Source organism: Pipra filicauda, unplaced genomic scaffold, assembly GCF_003945595.2.
Source record: "Pipra filicauda isolate LSUMZ 115617 unplaced genomic scaffold, ASM394559v2 scaffold133_size2016399_pilon, whole genome shotgun sequence".
Taxonomy (NCBI): domain Eukaryota; kingdom Metazoa; phylum Chordata; class Aves; order Passeriformes; family Pipridae; genus Pipra; species Pipra filicauda.
This window is the reverse complement of record NW_024103807.1, coordinates 1,689,118-1,713,049: the sequence shown is the minus strand read 5'-3', so window position 1 is coordinate 1,713,049 and position 23,932 is coordinate 1,689,118. Positions and strand designations below refer to the sequence as shown.

At 46.1% G+C, this 23,932-nt stretch overlaps 2 protein-coding genes across 4 annotated transcripts in view; both read right to left on the bottom strand.

The window, feature by feature from the left end:
* Positions 1–833: 833 nt before the first annotated feature.
* Positions 834–22,664, bottom strand: ARHGAP1 (Rho GTPase activating protein 1). 3 transcript variants are annotated; one of them, XM_027719553.2, is made up of 14 exons: positions 22,575–22,664; positions 21,606–21,789; positions 20,721–20,813; positions 15,588–15,617; positions 10,279–10,366; positions 9,933–10,064; positions 9,353–9,439; positions 8,640–8,738; positions 7,825–7,932; positions 6,557–6,633; positions 6,092–6,169; positions 5,417–5,545; positions 5,145–5,248; positions 834–4,580 (listed from the first exon to the last, which is right to left on the bottom strand). In XM_027719553.2, exons 2-14 carry the CDS (start codon positions 21,742–21,744, stop codon positions 4,401–4,403), a joined length of 1,344 nt encoding a protein of 447 aa, XP_027575354.1. In that variant the 5' UTR covers positions 21,745–21,789; positions 22,575–22,664; the 3' UTR covers positions 834–4,400. The 3 variants fall into 3 exon arrangements, with proteins under 3 accessions (XP_027575354.1, XP_027575355.1, XP_027575357.1); XM_027719554.2 differs by having other exon boundaries at positions 21,606–21,777; positions 22,575–22,663; XM_027719556.2 differs by lacking the exon at positions 15,588–15,617.
* Positions 22,595–23,932, bottom strand: part of CKAP5 (cytoskeleton associated protein 5) — a 76,052-nt gene continuing 74,714 nt past the window's right edge. Inside the window, exon 44 of the mRNA XM_039378296.1 lies at positions 22,595–22,687. Coding sequence (XP_039234230.1) covers positions 22,680–22,687 — 8 coding nt within the window. The 3' untranslated portion in view covers positions 22,595–22,679. The remainder of the gene's footprint in view (positions 22,688–23,932) is intronic.

Genomic DNA, 23,932 nt, shown 5'->3' with positions numbered 1-23,932 from the left:
ACCCCCGCAGCCCCATTTACAGGGGCCAATGTCAACATGCAGAACGAGAAATGGCAACACAGGGAAGCCCTTAATTGAATGGTTTATCAACAATAAAAGCTGAAAAGCAGCACATTTTTAGAAATGTAAGGGTTGACATCAGCATTAACACATCATCCTGACAAGGCCAGTAGCCAGCGCTCAGGCTCTACTGCCTGATGCTGATGCTTTTAGCTTCAGCACTCTCTATTCTAGTCCTAATTCTTGGCTTCTAACAAAAAGGCTTACTGATGTAAATTTACCAGCAAATTAAGAGAGTCTAGGAAAAGATAGTTAACTGTATGTGATCAAGGGGTGGAGTGCAGTGGTCCTAACCAGACTGTTGTACATTGAGGAGTTAGTAATCCACGTATACTGAGATGAGAAGGTGCAGACCTGTGCTGCACATATTACCTGGCCACAGGATAAACTTAGCCAGCTAATCCTAACTGGAAAGCCTGCAGGTGGCTCCCACTTGGCACCTGGTGATACCACAACCTGTGCAACTGCTGGGTCTGCCTCTCGGAAAGGGCAATCCTAGGCAGATTGTTCATCATGACAGGGAGACGGTAACATGGAAGCGCAGCCCTGTTCAGGAAAGAGTCAACTTTAAAATAATTCATTTTGTTTGAACTCTGTTTCCAGCCTGAGGCTCCTGCAAACTAGTATTTCTTCCCAGAGTTACTCACATAGCAGGCATTTCATACTCTCTTTCCTCCCTATCAGCATGGTTGTGGCTGGCAGCATAGCCAGCCTTACTTCTGTTTCTTGTAGATGTGCCACAGCTGCTGCCACTTGACAGACACACCTGGATCTGGGATTACATTTTAATTTTTATTGAAATACAAAAAGTGCAAACTGTGAAATATAAGATTGGTGCAGATTAGCAGAATATAAACAGTCTGAACTGTGAAAACCCCAGGCCTGCACCTGACGAACATTAACAAAAAAGAAGGCAGGGAACATCAGCAACAAAAGCAAAGCCAAAAATTTCACACAGGAGCCCCTGTGCATAGAGGAAACTGGGACCAAACTGGCCCTCAGCTCTCCCTCGAGTTAGCAAACATTGCCACAAGGCATCCAGATGGCCCCCAACCCCCTGCACCACCAAAAAGCTCTGGTGCCAATACATAGCTTGGGCCAAGGAGTGATCAAAGGCCATTAAGACAGCAGGAGGCTTAGCAAAGGGGAATGTTCTAGTTGCTAAAAGCAGAAGGCTGATGCAGAACAAATATCCCCACAGGGAGAAATGGCTAATAGCTAACCTGAAAGAGCCAGGGAAGAGACCCTAGGGCAGCTTACAGCAAGGAGAAAACCAACACAGACCAGCACCTAATCAGATACTGCCTCCCACCTATACAAGGCAGAGAACCCCAGCCCAGCCAGCACCCTGCCTGTGTGAGGAAGCTGACCAGGTGGGGAGGGAATTTAAGCCCCTGGCCTTGGCAGGTGCAGGCTCTGGTGACCACCCACCCAGCAAAGGCTGTAGGCAGGCCCAGGCCAGTTCCTTGCTCAAGTCACAGGAGGGATATTTCAATACAAGGCATTCAGGAGAACAGATTGCAGAAGCAAAAGCAACTCTGGTTACTGTGCCTGCTCCAGAGCCCTCAGCAACTCCAGCACAAGGAGCAGCAGAGGAAAGGGGATATTTACACTGTGTCCCTTCCAGGATTTGCAAGCACTTTCCCACCATGAGCAGTAGCTGTTCCTGAACACTCTCCAAATCTGCTCCCACCAGGCACTGAACTGGAGCAGGCTTTTATCCCTGCCTGCAGGGGATACACCAGTCTCTGTTTTGCTAAAAAAGGAAATGTTATTTCAAGAATTCACTAAAAAAAAAAATCCAAAAAAACCCCCAAAATAAACCACCAAACTCCAGCCAGAACTCAGACACTAGCAGCAATCCCTGCTCTCCCTCTGGGCAGGAGCTACTCCAGGACTGCTCCCCTAGCTACTAGGCAGGGAACAGTCCTTGCTACTCTGCAGGGCTGGAACGTGCCACCTTCCCCAGGGAGCGCATAGGGCCAAGGCCTTATGCCCCAGCACACAGGCACTTTGATTCCAAGTTGCTGAGCTTGGGCTTGTTTGTTGCAGGGGAAGTTAGTTGGGTTTGCCTTTCCCATAGGGAGATGGAGGTGAGGCCAGCATCAGCTGCCGATACAGTCAGAGCACCAAATCTCCCTCTCCTCATACCAAAGCCTACACAGAGCAGGGTGCCTGCAGGGAAAGAGGGGCTGAACTGGGCTCCCTCAGCCTCTGCAGCCTTGCCCCTTAAACACTGGGGCAAGTACACCTCTTTCCACACTGTCTCCCTCAAGAGATTACTCCTCCACAACACGTCAGCTGTGCTAATTTACTGTTAGGAGAGACCACAGGTGGATTAGGAGCAGATTATCTCTACCTCCAAAACATTTATTTGGTTACTGCTGTGAATTGTTCAGGATGAAACAATTCATATCCTGGCCAAACAAGGAAGGCTCCTACTCTTGGAAGAGAGACTTGGAAGTCCCTTGTAGCATCCTTAGGGCAAAATCTCCCAGTATCTATAATAGATCAGATCCAGTCCTATCCTAGAACATCTCTTGCTCTAGTCTTAGTAATGCTCAGTTTCTTCCTCGCTGTTCCCACCCACATGTTGGTGTGCCTCCTCCAAGACAGCTGGCTGGACCTGTGCTGCCTTGCAGAGCTGCCTATGTTTGCACCCATTCCCATTCCAGAGCTTAGCAAAAAGAGCAATCTTCTTAATTCCTGTGACAGATGTCACTTATTTTGATTACAACAGGGGCACCAACCTTTGGTCAGTATTTATAAGCAGGCTAAAATATTATGAAATAGCAAATTCTATTTAGCATCCAGTAGCTTTTTAAAAACCAGTTCTGCTTGGTCCAAAAGATTTGTCCCTGAGGCCAGATGCAGCAGGGAGGGCTGGCCCAGGCATGCAGGGCACAAGATATAAAGATACATCACACCAGTGAAGTAAGGCTAGAAGCTCCCTCCCTGAGAGACCCAGGCTAAGGAGAGGGATCTCTTTTAGCTCAGATAACAGCAATGCTGCAACCCAAAACCAACAGCGATGCCATAACAGTATTGCAGCTGCTCTGGGATGGTGCCAGGACCACTCCACTCTGAGCCTGCCTTGTGGGCTACCCGATCTCTCCAGCTGTGCCAAGGGCATACAGGATGCATCTGACCAGGCTTTTATGGTAGGAAGGAAAGTATGAACTGAGGAGACAGGGCAAAGGCCCTTGGCATGGAATAGCTGTTCCCTCACAGCTTTGGCACGTGAGTGCTCAGCACCTGGGCAGAAGTTTGTAATCCAGGCCTGGTGCACTCCAGGGTAAAGGTTGGCCCCAGTCCCCAGACCTTCCCTCAAGGCCATGCTCTCTGTTACATTGTGCTGGGGAAAGTTCTGCTCAAAAATACATCTCAAGGTGGTCCATACCAGTCAGCACAGATACACAAGCCAGAGGGAGAAGAGGCCTTGTGCTGCTGCTGGGACAGGCCACCAGGGCACTTGCTCCCTGCCATGCAGACTCACCAGCTGTCAAAGGGCCCTAGCCAGCACCTCCACACAGCCAGGCCGGAATTGCTGCTGGAACGACAAACATGCCTGAGCTGGGTAGCTATGGGAGGCATATTATCCACTACACCAGCAAACACTGAATAGTATCTGGAGCGGGTGACTCCAGAGAGGTTGGGCTTTGGGCTAAATTCACCTTCATTGTTTTGGAGTCTGACAGGTAATAAAGCCCATTGCTGTGAACCTGTTCTTCACTTGCCTGCCAAAACCTGGGGGTACAGAGTGGTGTTTGCAAGTGCAGGACATGCTGCTACCTGAAGCACAAGGACTGCTGGCTCCCTTCCCTGCTTTAGGTGCCTCTGGTGAAAGGCAAGGATGCACATTTAGTGCTGAGAAATGGCACTCGCAGTAAGAATGTCTCTGTCACAAAACCCAGCAAGCCTGCCCTAGCCCAGGCAGCCCAGCTGAGGCAGGGGAGGTGAGCTGGGGCTATGGGGAGCTTAAACAAAAAAGACCTTTGCTGAGGAAGGGACCAGGAGGGCAGAAAAACTGCATGTAGGGGAAGGAAGAAAGGAAGGCAGGTCATCTGATAGGGCAGCAGACTGGTGATGAGCCCTGGAGGAGCTGCACAGGTGGGTTACGACTCCACACTCAGCAGCTGGGAGACCAGCTCCCCTGCTCATCGGAGCTGTAGGTCTCCTGCACACTTACTTGCACACTTTCACCACCATCTCCACAGCCCTCACTCTGCTCATCACCCAGAGAATCAATGGTCCCTTTGTACTGGAGACAGCTTGGTCGCAGCTCCAAGATAAAGAAGGGGGAAGGTGGGCACAGTGTGCTGGTGTGGGCTGGCCTGGATTCAGGCCTCTGCATCCTCAAACAGCTCCTTCTGGTGGTCCAGCAGGAATTTGGTAAAGGTATTGATGGGGTTGATGGCTTTTAGAGTGATGGCTACATCTTTGGCCCACAGCAGATTTGGGCCAAACACAACTGCCAGGTTGGCATTTGTCATCTTGTTTCTGTCACTGTGAGCAGAGACCTATGTGAGAAGGAAAGAGACCATTGTGAATCCTACAGAACAGCCCAGCAGCTGCCCTCTACTCTCTCCAAAGCCAGAGCTGACAGACTCCCAGGGCAAATGAGAGGAGAAAAGCTGACCAGGCCATATTATAACAACAGGACCAAGAGCACTGTCAGCCAATATCTCTGCAAGTCGAGATCATGATCTTCCCTCTTGCTAGAATAGCCTTGCGGTGCCTTCCTTGGCAGCAGAAAGTTCTGTAAGGCAGATCTGAGACCCCTTTTTTACTCAGGTATTTTGCAGTTCCTCCACCCTGGGGAGCTTTCAGCCTCCCTGGTACAGACCACACTGCACCTCTTAGGCTTAAGGCCTGCCTGCACCTCTCAGCGTCATGAGAAGCAAGTGCTTAGGCTAGTTCATCATGATCATTCTTGATCTTTGTATAAGAAGAATGTAAGGTAAAGAAAGGCAATTCCCTAGCTTTTCCTCTCAGAGGAAAAGAGAGAGCAGGCTGTCAAAAAGCTGATGCAATGCACTGGCAACTGAACTAGTACGTAACTGCTCACTTTTGGAATAGCTCACCTGCACCAGGAAGGCTATCAGTAAACGGAGCACTTGGTAGTTTTCTTCTGGCAAAGTCTGGAGTGTTCTGCGAACAACATCCACACGATTCACCTCCTCCACACCTAAAAATCAAGAGAGACAGGACAAGCAGGTCCATGAGGAATCCTCAGTACTTATCCTTATAAAAGCCCTGTTTGCAATCACGGGGTATCCCAAGCATGCCCCCCCGAAGATATCTTTGCCCTTAGCCAGCACAACATTCAGGGAATAGCACACTTGTTACAACTCACTCTGGAAGCTGACAACATGGCTGTAGAGGCCAAAAGTGAGAAGGGGCTCAGGTAGCTCCCTCAAGAAAGTCTTGAGAATCACAGCGGGGAGATGGACATCTTCATACTGCTGGAAATCTACAGGCACACCTGAGACAGTAGAGCAGAGACTCAGTGCCCAATGGAAAAAGCACGACTTCCATCAAATGATGGGACATGCTGGTCAGACTCCAGAACTAGGGAAGGAGTATTTTAAAGAACAGAAAAAACCAAAGTACTGTGTCTTCTAGCAGAGTGGAAAAATGTATCCCAAAGTCATATGCAAGGCAATGCTGAATCCAGCACTACATCTTTAGAAGCCATCAAATGAAACATGACCAAATTTCTTCCTGGTCATCTTCAGTCCCTCCAGTATAACCAGACTACTAGGATGGTATAGCCACCCCAAGAAACAGGGAAACTTTCAGGAATAAAAAAAGGACAGTAAGGGAACATGAGTGGGAAAGAATATGCTTTCCACACAGCAGAAGTATCAGATGCTTCTCCCTTGCAACTCAGGTCATACCCTGAGATGAGGCCTCGCCTACAGACCTATCAGAGAAGAAGTGGATCCATGATGGACTAGTTCCAACACAGTTCCAGCTGGACAGTAGTAGTTAGGGAATGAGAGGGGCTCTGATGTGTTTGGACACTTACCCATGTTGTATTTTTGCTGGACCTCCTTGACAACCTGTGTATTTGCTGATCTCCGGAAAATTCCCTCTGTAGCAAGAGCTGTGAAGTGAGAAAGATCAGCCATGTGAAAGTCTCAAAAATGCTGGCCTTAACAATTATAAATCCATGCTATGGGGTATTCAGGCAGATGTCAACATGTCCGTTTCTTAGAGTACGGCAATTCTTTCTGCTTCCACTACCAGACAGAGGATACAAGGAGCATTTTGCTACTCTTATACAAGTGGGAGTATGAACTCCTGGAAGAAAGAGGTCTCTCCTAAGCCCTGCACAATCTCTCTTGAAGGCTAACTCACCTAGTTCAGGCTTTACACTTTATTCTAGACTGCTGTTCTTCTTTATCCTACCACATTCTTGATGGGAGCTTGGGTGGAGGAGAGGTCACTGACATGGAACTCAGAGGGGCTGCAGCTTTCCCCAAACACTTACCATGCTCCTGCAAATGAGCAATAGTGTCTCTGACCACCAGAGGAACAGGAGACTGATCAGGGCTCTTCTCCCTGAGACTGTGGCAAGAGACAAAAGGTTACATATGACTGGTCCTCCGCACCCTGCATGCAGCCCCCAAGTCTTGAAGTTGCCCACACAAGCTGTACCACATAGGATCTTGCTATCCCAGTCCTTGGTTCAGCCATTATTCAGCCTTCTATCCTCTTCACCCATCATGCTACATCATTCAATGGAGGAAGTATGAGCTCATTACTAGACCACAGGAACATTTTTCTATCTCCTGTAAAAATTATAGCCTCTAGGTGCCAGGGCAAAGGGTTTCCCAGAAGGTAAGGCTGCTAGTTATGAATCAGGCAAAAAGGGTTAAGCTTCTTTTTTCTTTCCCCATAGGAGCAAGGGCAGAAAGCAGGTGACATGAGAGAAATAACTTTAGCCACCCTACTCCTGTGACAGGAGATTTACCAACATGATGGCTGTCAGGGAAAACCTAGTGATGCCAAGGTGTTCACTGCCACCCTTACATTCGATTGTCCAGGCCACTCAATAGCATGGAGCTGTTCCCCCTTCTGAGGCTACTAACAAGCTCAGGCACACAGCACCATGGGAAACACCATTTGGAAATGTATTGAAGCTGGGGAATGTGTTCCCAGATTGCCTTGGAGGTTCTGTCTGGCTACACAGTACTGGCTCTTCCTCATTCCTCGGGGAGGCAAAATCACACTCAAAGTTAAAAATACCTTCAACACTTACTCAGTATCACTAGCCCTTGCCAGTGTCTGTGTTTGCCTGTGTCACCGTGCAGGAATTGGGAGTGGGATTCAGTACAAGGGTGAATAGAAGTGCTTTTAAAATAGATATGGAAAAAAATTAAGAAACAGATCTGCAGTACTGCTCAATCAAAACAGCACAGTCCTAAACACACCTCCATCAGCCTCCTACAGACTTGCTATGCTTAAAAGGAAGTTTCTAGTGCCATAAAGCTGTCCCCATGGCCCTTATTTTGCTCTTCCCTTAGTGACCCTTAGCTGCAGAAACAATCTAACCTGAGGATCAAGCGAGTGGAATTGAACTGAGTCAGTCAGGATCTGGACATGAGCATGGAGTTCCTCAGGAAAATGATTAAAGTTTTGTAGGAAGTCTGAACTGCAAAAAATTTCACAGCCATTTTTGTTGCTGTTCTGTTATAAATACAGTGACCTCTCATCAAGCAAGGCAGGGCAAAAGCAACACAGTCCACAGATACTCACTGCTGGAGCGAGACTCCAAACTGCTGGTTTGGCAGCGGTGGGCGTGGGGGTGTTGGCTTCTGGGGCACTTGTAAAGGTTTCTGCAGGGATCTCAGGTATTCATCATATCTGTAGCAAAACACAGACTAGTAAAAAGCCACTCCAGCTCCCAGAAAGTGCATGAACCCAGTACTGCACACCCACTGGTAAATGCTCCAGCCTAGTATGGTTGATTCTACCTATGCAAAAACAGGACAGGCACCTCTGGAGCATAAGAACAAACATCTGGTTGCCAGAAAAAAAAGCAGGGAGAAAGGAGTAGCTATCCTAAATCAAGAGTTGGAGGAGCTGAGGATGACAGCGTGGGCAGGAAGCCAGGATAGCACTGGATGTGATGAGACGAATGTGAATGTGTGTATGGGACAGGGAATCAATCTGGTAGGACTGAGATTATGGCAACTTTGGGAAGCCCCAAAGACAAGCTGAACTCTGCAGAGTGAGCTAAGCAGGTGTCCAGACACAGCAGATGCACACCATGAGCTCCAGGTCAGTGTTAAAGTCAGCATCTTGCAGAAAGTCCCCAAGGGGTGAGTGGGAGAGGCAGGATTGGTGCTCCACTGGAGGAGGATTTTTAACCCAAAGACAGAACTGGGCACTGGAGCCAAGGACACACAGGAAGGAGTATGGAGAGAAACAACAGTCTTCAAAGCCATTTGTCATCACTCCCTCCAAAATCACTGCCTGAGTGGAACAATCTCTTCCTCCTCTTGCCACTCCTCCAGAAAAGTTCCCTCTCACAGAGCCCAAAGCAAGTGGGAGACAGGCAGTATTCTCACTTCAGAACTTGGCTTGGGATTCCCAACTGTTCCAGCTTCACATACTCCTCCAGCTCACTAAGGTAATTCACATAAAAAATCTTTCGTCCAAATTTAAAGCTGAAAAACAAGAGAAAGGTAGGTATGTGAGGAATCAGGAAATCCAGTAACAGAACTGATTTCTTACAGGAAAGGAGAGCAGGGGTCTGCAAGGGACATCAATGGGGCAAAGGGGCACATATGGCCAAGCAGCAGAGATATCACCCACACAGCTCTCCAACTCCACCTATTTTACCAGGAAATACTAAGACTTTCCAAGTCACATTAGAGGCCCTAGCAGTAGCAGACTTCTTAAAACTCTGGATTTCTTCTTCCAGAAGAGTAGCCTTGAGAAAGTTTTGGTGTCAATTATTTTACAGAGTTACAAAGTCAGCAACATAATGAATTAAATGTAACTTGGACTGATGTTCTCACTTCCTTTTCCATTACTAGCAGCACTTCTACTTGGCTGGATAGAAAAGGAGCAGCACAGAGCTGCAAACTCTGTAGAGGTTCCTGAAGTGGTACTTCTGGTGTCTGAATATTTCTGACCTCAGAAACAGGAGGAGATAGCATAAGGTGAGAGACTCCAGGGTACGCTTGGCAGCCTGGGCTCATCTTGTGCCCAACAGAGAATGCTCCACTGTTCCCCCATAGAGCGAGGATATGGGTGAGCCTCCTATAGTGCTTCCTACCTGATCAGAGGCTTAAAGAGAATCAGCAGGGTCTTGATGAACATGGTTGGATGCACAATATACAAGGCTTTGATGTTCTTCTTGTACCTGCCAAGAGAAGTCCAGTAACGATGAGCTGCACTTTAAGCAGAGGAACCAACCTTTCCACAAGATTAAGGCACCCTGGCTGCTCCGTTCCTTTTGCATTGAGCCTCACCGCTCCCCAGCACCCATGGCCTCTGCTCTCCCATGCTTTGTAGCTGTGTCAGGCCACTCAGCAGCCTAAGGGCATGCTCTGCTGTATTCCAAGATTCACCAAAAAGCATGAGCAGCCTCACCAGGAAGCAACAATTACACTGTGGAGCTGACGCACTTGCACCAGGTCCTGGTTTTGCTGCTTGCCTGTTGGCCTAAAGGATGTAACTACAGAAGGAGCTTTTTATCCCATGATTCAGCCTGCATTGAACAACAATCCACCTCTATAAGCAGGGGATTAAGTGATAGTAAATTGTGACCACCAAGCTACACAGGGAGCCTAGGGGAGATCATCTATGTTAGGCTACAGAACAGCACGTTATATCCTTGCTTGCTGCAGCCTTACTTGCGATCAAATTCCCTGTAGGCATCCCGCAGCCAGCTCAGGGATGGCTTGTTCTCACTGGTCAGGCCATGGTGCAGGTACACCAGTGTGTAATCACTCTCCACATACTGGTCCAGTGTGAATTTCAGGTACCTGAGAAGAGACAAATGCTGAACTCACTTTGTGCTCTGCTACAGAAAGGTTTTTCCTTTGGGACTCATTGCATCCCCAGCAATGGAGGTAAGCACATGGGAGGACATATCCAGCTAAAGAAGCTACTGCTGATAGAGCTGGCCCCAAGAATCCAGCACCTAAGAATTAGGTCAGGTTTAAGAAGTTAACAGCAGCCTACTAAGACACTACTCACCCCAGCAGTTTCACGTGATCTAGCTGATGACTTGGGGGCATCCGGCAGGCACTGAACAAAACTACTTTTCTTCCATATTTGTCATCACCTGCAGATGAAATGCCAGAGATTACACAGAGTTTAAGGACTGCATTGTGGTCTTGGCAGCAAGGGGTAAAGAAAGAATGAGAAACCACCATAACAAGGCAGAAGGCTGGTTTGCTACAGCTGCCAGCAAAGCTAAACCTGATTTTCAGCGGTTACATGGGACTAGTATGGAAGCAGAAACCAGAACACCAAGGGCCAGGCAAGTCAACAGTGAGAATGGAGAACAGAATCCCTGCTCCAGCCCTGAAAGGAGAAAAACACTGGAAACCAGGATGCCTCGGGGCACATAGAGATGGAGGCAAGTACAAAGCAGAGTGCTCAGAGCATTAAACCTGCAAAACTATCCCTGGGCACTGTTCCTGATGCATATATCCAGGGAGGCACAGGGAAAACTGCCCCTCACAGGCACAATAACCACTCCTTCCATCCTGCACATAGTCCCAGATTAACTGCTTAGAGTCTGGTGCATCTGTTTCTTGCTTCACCTGAAGCTTAGTCCTGCACGCAAAATACAAGCCATTTCATACTCTGGAAACCAAGAAATTCCTAGAGAAAGAGCAGTCCCAGTCACATCCTAGAGATGAGGAACAAGCATCATCATAAGCCTCTTCTACAGATGGACCAAATAGGGCTGCTGAATTCTCCAAGGGGATTGTAAAGTAAACTCTTCATTGCTTCCTAGATTTTTCCATCCACAGAGATATTTTCCCAGCCTGAGCCAGAAGGAGCTGCAAAGTGCGGCACAACAAAGCATTCTTTGTAAAAGACAAGCAGAAAACAGCCCCCATTACACTGGAGCCAAATTAAGCACTCTCATCTCAGGGAGGACACTCCCAGCCACCGCTTGAGGCTTCAGACAACAAGCTAAGTTCTCCCCAAAGCAAGTCTTAAACATCAGTGGACTTCTGACAGCAGAGATCTCGGTCCCATGAACAAAACCCAAGCAGATGCGCATGGCCAAGCTTAGCAAACATGCTCGGGGAAGTAGAAATTTAGATAAGTAAGAACATACAGAGTTTGAGGGAAAGTCTGATTCTCTCCCAGACACAACACCCAATCCATTTCTATAATGATGACTTGCTTTTTAGCAGCAGTGGAGATGAACCGGTTCCTTTAGAGTGAAGGGTTAAAGACTAAAGTCATCCCATCTTTTTAGCTACTCACCCTGCTCTGAAAGCTGTGTTCTCTTGTCAAACAGAAAGAGAGTGGAACAGTGTAAGAGGCTATTGAGGTTATACTCAACAACACACTCCTTCCTCCCCTATGGCACAACTATCTCATACAGACCACAGCACAGAAAAGCAGCAAAGATCGATATTTATGCAGGCCAGACCTTCAATACATCATTCCTCTCAAAATAAATCCTTTTCCCCATGTGCATTTACAACATTCAGAGCATGCAGCCATTTTCTTACCTTTGCATAGGCTCTGGCCCTCAACTACTGCTTGGCTACACTTGCCATTGAGCAACTGAGATCTCGGAACAGCAAACCTTATTTCTGGGAACACTGCCTGTTAGTAACAGGTGAGCACTTGGTGCTGCAAATTGCAGCCAGAGAACTCACACATACCAGCCATGACATTAAGATGCCGCTAACCCTCTTTTACCCCCATCTTGGCCAGAAGAACAGATTCTCTTGTTACTTGTTCACTTTTATTTTCTCCTCACAAGTCCCATATTCAAGTCATTCACCAGACAACACAAGAGACAGAATTTACTGATGCACACAAGCCAGAAATTCTACAAAAGCTAAGAACACTGAGGCAGCACTAGGTACAGACCAGGAAAAGGGTGGCATAGGCCATCACATTGACATACACATGCGGAGATAAGGGGCAATTAGGGAGGACGAATGACCCAGAATGCAGGACTAGGAGAGAGTGATGCAAGGCTCATCTGGAACAACCAGATACAGTCACAGCCAGGCCACAAGACCAACATCACATTGCATATCCCATGGTAGCCCACTCTCTGCCTAGCCCAGAGTTTCTTGGTAGGTTGCTATGAGCTTTAGGGCCGGGTCTAATGTACTTAAGCTGTCTATAAAACTAAGTGCAGGATACAAAGTCCTGGGCAAGGAATACAGCACATTGTGACTCTTCCCATTGGTCTTGAGCAACTCGTATGTCTCTGTCTGGAGGACAAAGGGTGCTCTGCCTGCACAGAGCACCAAGAAGACAGTAGCATTTGAGAATCTGTTGAGTTTTATAGTGATGAAAGAGAATGGTCAGAAAGACAAAAGATCTTTACAGAACACAGCTCTATGCTAAATTCAGAACAGGTGCTATCTTCAGTTAATTGAGAGGCTGCATTTCAAGCCAGAGTGGATGGTCTGAGGGCCAGAAGCAGACTGCAAGCTTTATCAAGGCAGGCCTTTGTAGCATTCAGTACAGCACCATGTTCATGCCACGTTGTGTGTGGCCACACACTCATCTCAGGCTCCTGGGCACTGATTTCCAGACCTGACAAGTCACAAGTCAGGAACCACGTAGCTTAAACAACTTTCTCCGGAATTGCATAAAAGCTTATGGCAGGGCCTACGCAAAGTCAAGAATTTTGTTCCTTATATAGCCTTGGTGAAAAGGTCTGAGATTGCTGGTAAAGAATAAACAGACAATCCATGATTCTGCCAAAGGGGAGATGGCATGTTTCCCCTGGACAATTTCCAGGATTGAGTACATCAAAAGATAATCTATAGTCCCCTGGATGACTGAAAAAGGAGTGGCCTGTTTTGCCTTCCAAATCAGAATGAATTTATGCATGAGACCTACAAAGGAACCAGCATGCCCACTACCAAGTTCTGGGTTTTGCTCCAGTTTCATCACACTGAGCTCAGCCTGTCAACAGAGAAACTTTCAAAACAACCAACTGCCAATCTTGTTTTCACTTGACATATATCTGACCAGTCTGGTTCTTCCAGACATGACAAAATTCAAAATTCAGCATCAAAGCTGAACAATCAGTTGTTCCAGTTTACAAACAAGAACCTAAAGCCCATTCCATGCATTCTTGGCTGTTGAAGGAAACTGCCTGCAGGTGGCCTCTCTGCCTCCTACAGAACAGATTCTTATCAGGTTTGATCTTTCCCAGATGCTCCATCCCTTGTACTATTTCTTTCCTGTTTGCAATATTAATCTTAGGTATCTAGGTTTTCACCCCTTGTTTGCAATTGCAAATAGCTCGAGTTTCCATTAAACACAACTACAGACCATGAAGTAATCACTCAGCTTCTCAGGCTCCTATCTCTCCCAGATGAGGAATGCTTAATAGTTAACAATAAAACAACAAAGAAGCAACTATATACCATTAGTATTCACAGAGCGCCCCAACTTTGCAATATTTTCAATCCACGCTGGAATTAAACTACCTTTCTGTAGGGTGCAATGCAGATTATTTTTCTTTTAACAACAAAGAGCAAGACAGTAGCCAATATAAAAAGCCTCTCTCCAGACAAGACAGCTGCTCATCTAAAAAGATGTTAACTTGTAGCACTGACGGACATGCTAATTCTCCTGAACATTGTTATAGTGTTTTGAAGGCCCCAAATCAGTTTTCCTCTTGCCCAAAGAGCAGCGTTTCCAGGGCACTTCTGAGACAAGGGGCAAGGAAAATCATTGCTGTGTTTCCAAGCCATCAGTGCAGGGCCAAACTCCTAAAAGGGCCAAAGTTTAAATACTGAGGCTACTGTTTTATGTTGACACCCGCAGCAATAAAACCTGTCACAGCAGAAATTCAAATAAAGATAGCCGTACTGTCCTGAGACAGGACTCTACTAAATGAATCTGCACAGCAAATGAGGAAAATACATTCCTGGCTTGCAATCCTCTTATGTATTTCTAGGTAAATAGAAATATATCTGTTATATATCCTGAAATATATCCGTTAGCCTTTATGCCATGACTGCAGGCAGCTTGACTGCTGTGCAGAGATCCTGCTCACTCCAACCTTCATCAGGTAACCTCAGTTGAGTGCCCACCTCGATGAAAGATTCAAATAGCCTGGTACTTTGATGCTGAGAGGATGCAGATGGATAAAACTTGCCACCAAAAGCTTGTGTTACTGGTAAAACAGCAAAGTTAACAGAGTTCAGGGTCAAGGAGAGGGCATCACTACAGAATACTGGGACTTCGCTACACAAGTTTCACAAAGCTTAGGATGTTTATCAGAGCCACTGTCAGTAAAAAAATGTATCTAATGTAATTTCAGGTTCCTGTCAAGCTTATGGCACAGCTGGGAAATGTTTAAGTATAGTAGATTTTAGTTGCCTATTGAATTCCAGAGTGCATTTAGCCCTGCAGGAAAAGAAGGTAAGGAGCTCAAAGTAGAATTATTTTAATACATGACATCTTCCACCTAGATAGTCCCAATATCCAAATTCACAGCCAGAATCAGAAAGCCTTACCAAGTGAATATAGCTTTAACTGACAAAAAAGTATATTAGAGGGTCAAACTAAAGAATGCAAAATGGGAGGATGTTTGAGAACATAGAAAATGTGGGAGAAGAGTCCACATAATGAGGAAGTGAGAATCAGCATTTCCATGGACTGTGTGAAGGTCTTAGCAGAAAGAATTTCACACCAAAAGGAGGTTTATCTACATTGAGAAGCATGAAAGCACTGGCAGCCAAATTCTTAAGGCTTAGGACTGAAGTCCGGAGAGTATTAACAAATGCTCAGCAAGCACAGGGCAGCCTAGCACAGCTTCGGGTGAACAAATTACCAAAACACAACATCTCTGCAGCCAAATGGAGAAGAAATAGATAACAGTTGCTTTCAGATGGAGAATCCAGTTTAAGTGCCAGCTGCTTAGCACATGAGTGCAGCAGTGCATCATGTGAAGGAATAGGAAGCAATCCTATGAACTTCCAAAGCACACATGATAACAAGGTAAACTGGAGTTCAAACTGAACTGGTCCAAGCAGGCCACCACCACGACAGGAGAGGAACAGGATTTACACTAAGACCCATGAGCCCCAAAGTGCCCAAAGTAAAAGCACACACGCCAAATTTGGCTCAGATGATTCTGCTGTGCCCGAGGCAGAGGTGCAGCCCTCAGATGACAATTTTGTGCAGCCTTTGGACTCCTGAGAAGTTGCCAGTGCAGCCTAAGGCTGAGCAAAGTTTGGGCTCCCCTGAGACAGTCCAGCTACAGGCCATGGTCATGCTAAAGGAATACCATGATCTACAGAACCAAATGTTAATGCCACAAAAAATCTACCTACCTGGTTGGGCCCCATCAAGTGCACCCTGGTCTGGAGGAACAGAAAAAAAGTTACAGCAAGCCAAGCTTCGCACCCTTTCCCAGAAAGTAATCTTGAGTGTAAAGTCTCAGAGTCTAGCCAGATTGCCACTGGCATGCATTTACCTGCTGTCTTGCAGCAGACAACCTCCTTCCATTTCATCTTTCCCCAGTGCTCCTCTCCAAAGCAACCTAATCTAACAGTTAGAGGCAATAACAGCAATCCCTGATTCCCAAATCTCTTTCTTGAATTTGCACCTAATTCTTCTTACAATCACAGTCAAATTTCTGGCCCTTACTGTTACACTTCCCCTGCCACCAAAATGGCAACTGCTCTACTGCCACTTTTAAAAGGGTTAATTGCAATTAATTCTGAATGTCAAGTCCTCTGAACAACTTCAGAAGAGTACAGAGAACAGCATCATACCATATGAATACCACATCCCACAGACTGTTTTGCAAGAAGCTAAATTTCACTAATAACCTGAAGATGGGACAATTTATATCTTAACACACCCACAGCTTTAAAAAAAAAAAAAAAAGTTTAGTAGATTCTGAATAAAAAAATAAACAGCCAGTTAGAAAAAAACAAGGGAATAAAAGGTTTCTCTGGGCAGGGAGAAGTCTACAAAGGCATTTATTGTCACACCCAGCCCCTTTCCATCTCTCACAGCTATATACTCAACTGACTCACATGGGCCTATCAAGACAAGAGCCTGATCAGAGCAGGGCTCTAGGAAGAAATTCTCCATTCCCTCAGTCTCCCTTAGAAACTTAAAATTCCTTAGATACTCTCCCTTCCCTTGATCTTGTACATTAAAATGTGGTACACAAGCTGGACTTGCTTTGGATGGGCTCAATTCTACAGAGGGAACTCATAATTTTGTATCATACAAATATTCTTAAACCAACCAACCAAACAAAAGGTCAAAGCCAGAAACTACATCCAAAAGCAGCAGAAATGCAGGCAGCCTGTATTAATGGAGCCAATAATCATGTACCGTACTGGAAGGGAAAAGGACCCTTGTTATCCTTTACTACTGGGCCTTTGCTGAGTCCATTAGCCACCAAAGACACATTGCAACACACCTTCAATACAAGTTCTGTCTGCCACTTCTACCTTTGCCTACCTAGAGAAACAACAGCTACTGTTGCTCCAAGATTGATTTTACCTCCCCATGTCAATCACCAACAGCAAATCATCAGCACTAGTTACAGCTTTGGTACCTGCAGCCAACAGCCAGCCAAAATGGTTTTTTTGGGTAGGTTTGGTACCGGATTCACCATTGAAAAATATATTCACTGCTGAAATTGCAGTTTCAATCTAGTAACATGCAAGAAGGTACACTCCTAGCTCTCCATCTTGTTTTCCCACTTCAATCACAGGCCTTACACACACTAGCAGCACACCTTACCTGCGAGGGCAGCCCTGCAGACTGACAATTAATGGTGTGACGCACCAGACTTCCCACAAAACATAGCAGAAATATGCTCTGAGCTTCAGCAAAGCTTTGAAATCACTGGGCAGGGATTACTTACACAGCTGGAGTAAACAGTGAAGGCCTCTTTCCTGAACACTGATACACCAACTTGCAGCCTCCCACGGCAGTGAGAAATTCATATGCCATTCACATGTTAAGCCCCAGTTTACTTATCCCAAAAGAAAGCAAGCCAGTTATTGTGTAAAGTGGGAATGCTGATGAACCTCATAGCCATAACTTTGTATATTGACCACAAAGAAGAGACTAGTATTTCAGACTGGGCAGCAGAATGAGGAAGGAATACATTGCCAGAGCTGTTATGAGCCCTGCTCTTCCCATACAGCTTGTGTTTCCTCCAAATGCTGTGATGTGAGCAAGGAAAAAAATCACACTTTTCAGAAGTGATTCGTGCAGTGAAATCAAACCTCCTCTGTTCCAGCCATGTATAAAGATGAATTTCACTGCTGCAATGCTCACAAAAAGAGGCACTCAGAGTTAGGAAGAGCAAAACCACACAGAGACCCCCTCCAGAGCCTGCGTAAAACACTCCTGAAACACACACCTTAAGGCAGGTCTGAAAGGATCAGCAGAGCACCACCTTTTTCCTTTGGAAAAGCATTGAATCCCAGAAGCAAAAGGTTTCCTAAAACTAAAATATTCTGATTCCCAACAATACTCCCGTTCTGAGAACTCCCTCAACTGTGGCCTGGATGCCTTTTGCTGTCATCTTCCTGTAACACACCACTGCACAGGACAGCAACAACATGCCTGCTCTTTCCCCATGGACAGCCTCCTCCAGCAAGATCCCAGTCCCCAGAAGAGATAGGGACATAGTACACAAAGGAGAGTCTCCATGAAACTGCTGCGCTATTTTTAAGTGAAAAACAAAACCAAAAACTTATTTCCCAACATATTCTGCAAAATGTTTTTCTGCACTCTTTCCCCTCTTTAGGTCAGAGAGCCTAAAGGATATTCAAATCCAGCCTGCCTTGAACTGAATCAGAAATTAAGGTCAGCTAGAAAATGAGTGTGCTAACTTTTTGTCACTAAAACTACATTTTCAGTAAGTTATTAACACCATGCACCCATCCCACAAGAAACAATTACTTTTCTGACCACACAGCATAACCCCGGGATCACGGAATTCAGCCCGAGGATGGGAACCAGCCTTTTGCTTTTGTCTCAAAATAGCATCATCATCCCAGAATATATTTCAGGGCAGGCAGGAACAGAGTTAGCCATATGTTTTCTGCTCTGAAGTGCAGAACAGGGAAGGACATGGGACAGAAAGCTAATAAATCAGTAGAATGGATAAAATTCCCCTTGATTTGCTGCCATTTGGTAATATTTACAAAAGAATCAGGATGGAGCTATTTTGTTTCAGGCTCAGCATGGCCAGTGTTCATTGTACCTAAAGGGGCTGAGCACCACAACTTCTCAGCAGAGCCAGATCCAAACAGCTTCATATTAATCATCCAAAGAGATTTTTATTCTCCAGGCTCTTTCTAATAGGATTTTTCCAGATTTTCCCAGACTGTTTACCTCCAACAACAGCCCAGAGAAAACTACCCTGTCTGATTCTCTTAGCAGTTAAAATTATTAATTATTGACCAAAAAAACTGAGCAGCTCCACCCTAGAGCCCAGATTACAACTCTGGCCCTTTGATCAACTTCATAAATCCTTCTTCCAGGAGATGAAAGACCATCAAGTCTCAAAACTATGTGACAGCAAATCCTCCCTTCTGGAGCTGTGCTCCTTGCTCTCCCAACGCCAAGAAAGGAATCACTCTGCACTCAGTGTGTGGGACCATCACATGCTTTCAGATCCATCAGCTACTGGTGAAAACTGGCCAGCAACTGCCAAGAACCAAAGCTTGTCAGAGCTGCTTCTGCACTATGCAGAGACACTGGGACAGAGACCTCACTAGAAATACAAATTTAAACCATGACAGGGAAGAGATCCCTTTCAGAATGCAGGCGCAGCTCCCAGTCAGCCACCATACCACCCAGAAATCTTTTCAGGAAGCTAGATAATTCTTCATTTCCTATCCTAGACGGTGTCAAATGGCTACTTTCCAACAGCCACTCAGACACACTTCCACTCTCCATTCAGAGAGCTTCTGAAAAAAAAAATCATCTTACCTTGGAACAGAAATCCCACAGAAAGAGTGGGGCTTATGTCAGGAGGCAGCACACAAAGCATATCCTTGGCTTGGGCTGACATTCCAGTCTTATCAATGTCTCTGATCTAAATTCTCTGCTAAGCATTTTGTCTGAAGCAAACATCAGTATCATTCAACTCAGTCATTCCCAGAGTCCTGAAACACCAGTTACCTCTGCCATTGGCATTCCAAGTACTCTATCACTGAAATGGTGGGTTCCACCATTTTCCCAGTTTCAGCAGCAGGGACACCAGGGTGCAGAGCCCTATAAAGATCAGACTGCAGATCCCAGTCCTGAAACTCCAGCCCCATGAAAAAGTAGGTTAGTAGCACATTCGCAGATGAAAGTACTTGTGGCAAATCTAAGACATAATGGCCCAAATGTTAAACATCTGGCCTATCAACCTTAGCAGGAGACAAAAGACAACAATATTTAGAGTTTGCCATTAAAATTTTGTTCCACAAAAGATGAAACATGAGAGATTATGAGAAAGAAAATTCATTCTAGAAAACTGCCCAGAAAAGAACAATGTCAGGACAACTCTCTTACCAAAGTGCCTGAGACTCTTCCCTTTGTGGTCAAACCTGCTGCAGAACAACCCTGAATCAGGAGGACTCCAGCTTGTGCCTCTGCTTCACTGCAAACTCCTATGTGGGGCAGGGACTGAGGTACAGAGAAATGCCAATAGGAAGGGTAGGAGGTGGCAGTGGGAGAGGTAGGAGGTGGCTATAGATAATCACGGAGAAAGTATGAATCAAGTCACAATAAGTTGAAAAGGTGGTCTGTTTTTTAACAAGGAACACAAGATAAACTGGGCTTACCTTTCTCTCAGGCTTACCACAGCAACCTAACAAATACTCCAAAACTCTTTCTTATGGAGGTCCCAGCAGTAAATCACCAGGGGTTAGCATAAATAGAATAATATGGACAAGAAACAACAGAGAAAATCCAAACGCTTGTGACCCTGAATGATCAGGTCTTTCGTTGCAGTGAAACAAGGGCCTATTCCCCCTATTTCAGATTTCTGTACGTGCTGTTTCTGGACAGGATGGCAAGCTCTGACTGTTCAGATGTAAGAGTTGCCACCTACTGTGGATTACTCAGTCAGTTGAGGATCTCACAGCTGTATTGCTTAACTAGGTAATTTCTGTGGCACTATCATGCAAAAACCACATTCGTGCTCAGGATATAGTCAAGGGCCACATCTAAAACAATTCAGCAAAAGAAACTGACTCCCGCTAATAATATAATCAAGACAGCAAAAGCCAAAAAGGAATGCAAGTTTAAATGAGGTCAAAGAAAACTACAAATATCACAAACATTCAAGAAGTTTGGCGCTCCTTCCCTTTACAGTGCCACCTTCATTGCCACGTGGGCCAGGCAAACATCAGATACCCAGAGAGCCCATTAGAAAGGTCCTCCCTCAGCCTAGCTGCAAAGACATCTAAAGGAGAAAACAGAAAGACCCCTACCTGCTACTTCCACAATGTGGTGCCTGGCAATATCATAGTAGGGATCATCCCATTGCAGGTGAGTGACGGGCTCAGGGGAGCCTTTGGAGTCCTCTGCACAAAATACAAGGAACAAGCAATTAGAAGAAGGATCTGGAGCACCTTGGTGAGGGGTACAAAAGGGATAAAAGGTATGAGAAAAAATGGCAGTTAAGCACGGGAGGGACTGACGTATGCACCTGTACATCTTGAAAACCCACTTTTGAAATTCTGAGGGGACAGGAGCAGCAATGACTTCAGAAGAGTCCTGTCAGTTCTATGAGGTCCATATGTATCCCTCACACTCTCTCAAACGACTGTTCAGATATGTCACAAATGTTCACAAAGACAAAACCCAAGGACAGTAAGGACACCATCACAGCTTTTTAGAGAAGAAGGATCATAACACAGTCCCTCAGTGGATGGCCATCCTGTATGCCCTTGAGCTAATTTCCCTGATGTCTTTGGGCAGCAGTTCATAGCACAGGATTTCAGAGCAACAACTTAGATCTCCAGCCCCATCTCCTACATGGAAGTTCGAGACCCTTCCAGTCTGGAAGGCCAAACTATCCTGCAAGACATCGTAACAGAGGACACTCAAGGATTTACAGCTCATTTGTACTGTCAGCACCAAAATGTAGTCAGGCACAGAAATGAGAAGAGTATATTTACATCAGCTGGCTCTGCACTTTTCAGTGCTGTTCAGTACCAAGGCTGATTCACTTGGGTGTGGTGCAAGTTTAATGTGTCTATAAAGCTTTTAAATGGAGCTGGGGCTCTCTGTATATGTAGATATGACCACAATGCTGCAGGACAAATAATTGCTTTTTGGCCGAAACCCAGATCCCAAACAAACAGGATACTTACCTGATTTGGGAAAAGCAGGGGCTTCATCTGCTGGCCAGTTCTTATAATCTATGGAGGCCAGTTTGAGCTGGTTGAGGGACTGGTTGGTATCATCCAAGTTCAGGTCATCCTGAAGCTCCGAGAGTGGGTCTGTAGCCATGGTCCCCAAATACCACAGTTTATTTTGCAGCGCCTAGAACAAGGACTGCAAAGATTGTTAGGTGAGAGCCAGAGATCACAAATTTACCTCCCTACAGAGGCTCTTCCTCTTCTCACTGATTTTCCCCAAATACTTCCTTATCTTTACATCCAGGAACTCCTCCTCCTCCTCCAAGCCAGAAGCACTGACATCTGTCAGATTCTTTCACGACAATTGCTATCAAAAGGCCATCAGAAGCTGTACCAACCCTCTAGGGAGTCTCCGCTTGACCACAGCCCTGTAAAGAGTAGTTTCTCTCCTGTAACAGAAGCAGCACCAAGACGCTGAGGAAGGCGACAGGCTACACCAGCCCCTGCCTGACACACTCACTGTACCAGCTCTGAGCTCCCCCTCCCTCCGAAGGGCTGGCACAAAGCCCAGCTGTTTCCACAGTTGGCCCAGTGCTGGAAGCTTTCCCAGGAATCACTCCCCCTCCTTCTACCCATAAGGGAGAGACAGAGCTCTCAACAACACTGAAGTGGGTGCTTCTGTGTGCTGGGATCTGAAGACAGAAGTGAACAGCTTCTTAAAACAGGATTTCATAGGCTGAGTTAGTAAGACATGAAGAACAATACACACACAACCCTCATCTCCTTTCAGCATCACCCAGTAAATCCTTGATAGCATGATAGCAAGCAGCAAGGAATCATCTCTTTCATTTAAAGCCATATTGCCAGAATGAGTATTTTTCACAAAGCATGCCATAATACTGAGGAGACCAAAGAATTAAGAGGGTCCAAGAAACAGAAAGCTCAGTGCATTTGCTGTTTGCAAATATTTCTCACTCTCACCTGGCGCAGAAGATGCGTCAAAGCCGGAACTGAACTAGTACAGCATACAGCACCACCTGCAATTCTTAGGGACAACCCTGGGGAAACAGCTGTTATCCTCTGAAGTCAGTATCCTGGAAGTAAGGAAACATTGGAAAGGACACTTATGAAGATCTGGATTGCTCATGGACAGTAATTCAGTGGTCAACAGGCACCAAGCCAAGAGGAATTGTAGAAAAACCAAATGACATCTCACACCTGCAAGAGTCTCTGTAACACTGTTTCACAGACAGGCTTATTTTGCATTACAAGGCGACCAAAGGGTTAAAAAATGATCTGAGGAGGCACAATGCCTTTGTGTGAAAAGTATATTCAGAGTAAAGCTATTTTCTTTAGCAGAACTGAGAGGGGGCAATGATGTTTTGCATCCTCCATTCCTAGAGCTTGAATGTGTCTCTTTATCCAAAGAAAACAATGCAACAGTTACCCAGATGTGAGCACAAATGCCAAAACCTGTGAGACACTGAGCACTTGAAAGTGTATCACATCCATGCTCAGGTCTATACTTGTGACCAAGCTTGGGGATGCGTTCTGTGAGCACAGGAAATTGGATGTTCAGTGTTTGCCATTTCCCTCTGGATCACTCCAAGCTTATTACTTGCTGTCCTCCCCTATCTGCTACTCATCCGTTTGCAACCAGTTTTCACCTCTTTGGGGCTCCAAAGGGCTGGGAGCTATTGCTAATCAAATGCAATGTTTCCCAAATTATGAAAGAGTGTGACATATATTGGCTGCGGATCACCAAGACACCACATCAGACACACAGGGCCTGACCACTGTAGCAAGTGCAAAGACCCAAGCAAAATTATTCCCTGCCCTGTAGTGAGGGCTGCAAGAGCTGCCTGACCTTCTCTGATCTCCATGGGACAAGGAGCAAGAAATCAGGTTCCCTTGCACTGTGAGCTCATGCTGGAACCATGCAGCAGTGGAGCCAAGGGACAAGGACTCCCCACCCCGGCAGCTGATCTGATTTCTATGGTAACAGCAGGCATTGACTCCTATGACTCAGTGAGCTTAAAGCATTTCTCAGGACAGCTCAGCAGCCCCAAAAGCTCAGCACCGCATGCTGAGGAAGCATCCATGCCCCATCAGGGCAGCCTCTCGGCATTCCCAGCTCCCAGGGATTTCCCGGCCCTGGTGGGGACAGAAGACCCAAGTTCAATTGCTGCCATTCATTGAGCTGCCTTTCCTGTGAGATTCTTGGGGATGCCCAGTAGCAACCCCATCCACAAAGCAAGGTCCTGAAACGCTTAGGGACCAAATCCAAATCCTCCCACAGAGCAGTGACGATACTGCCACAGGGACAGCAAGACGCCAAG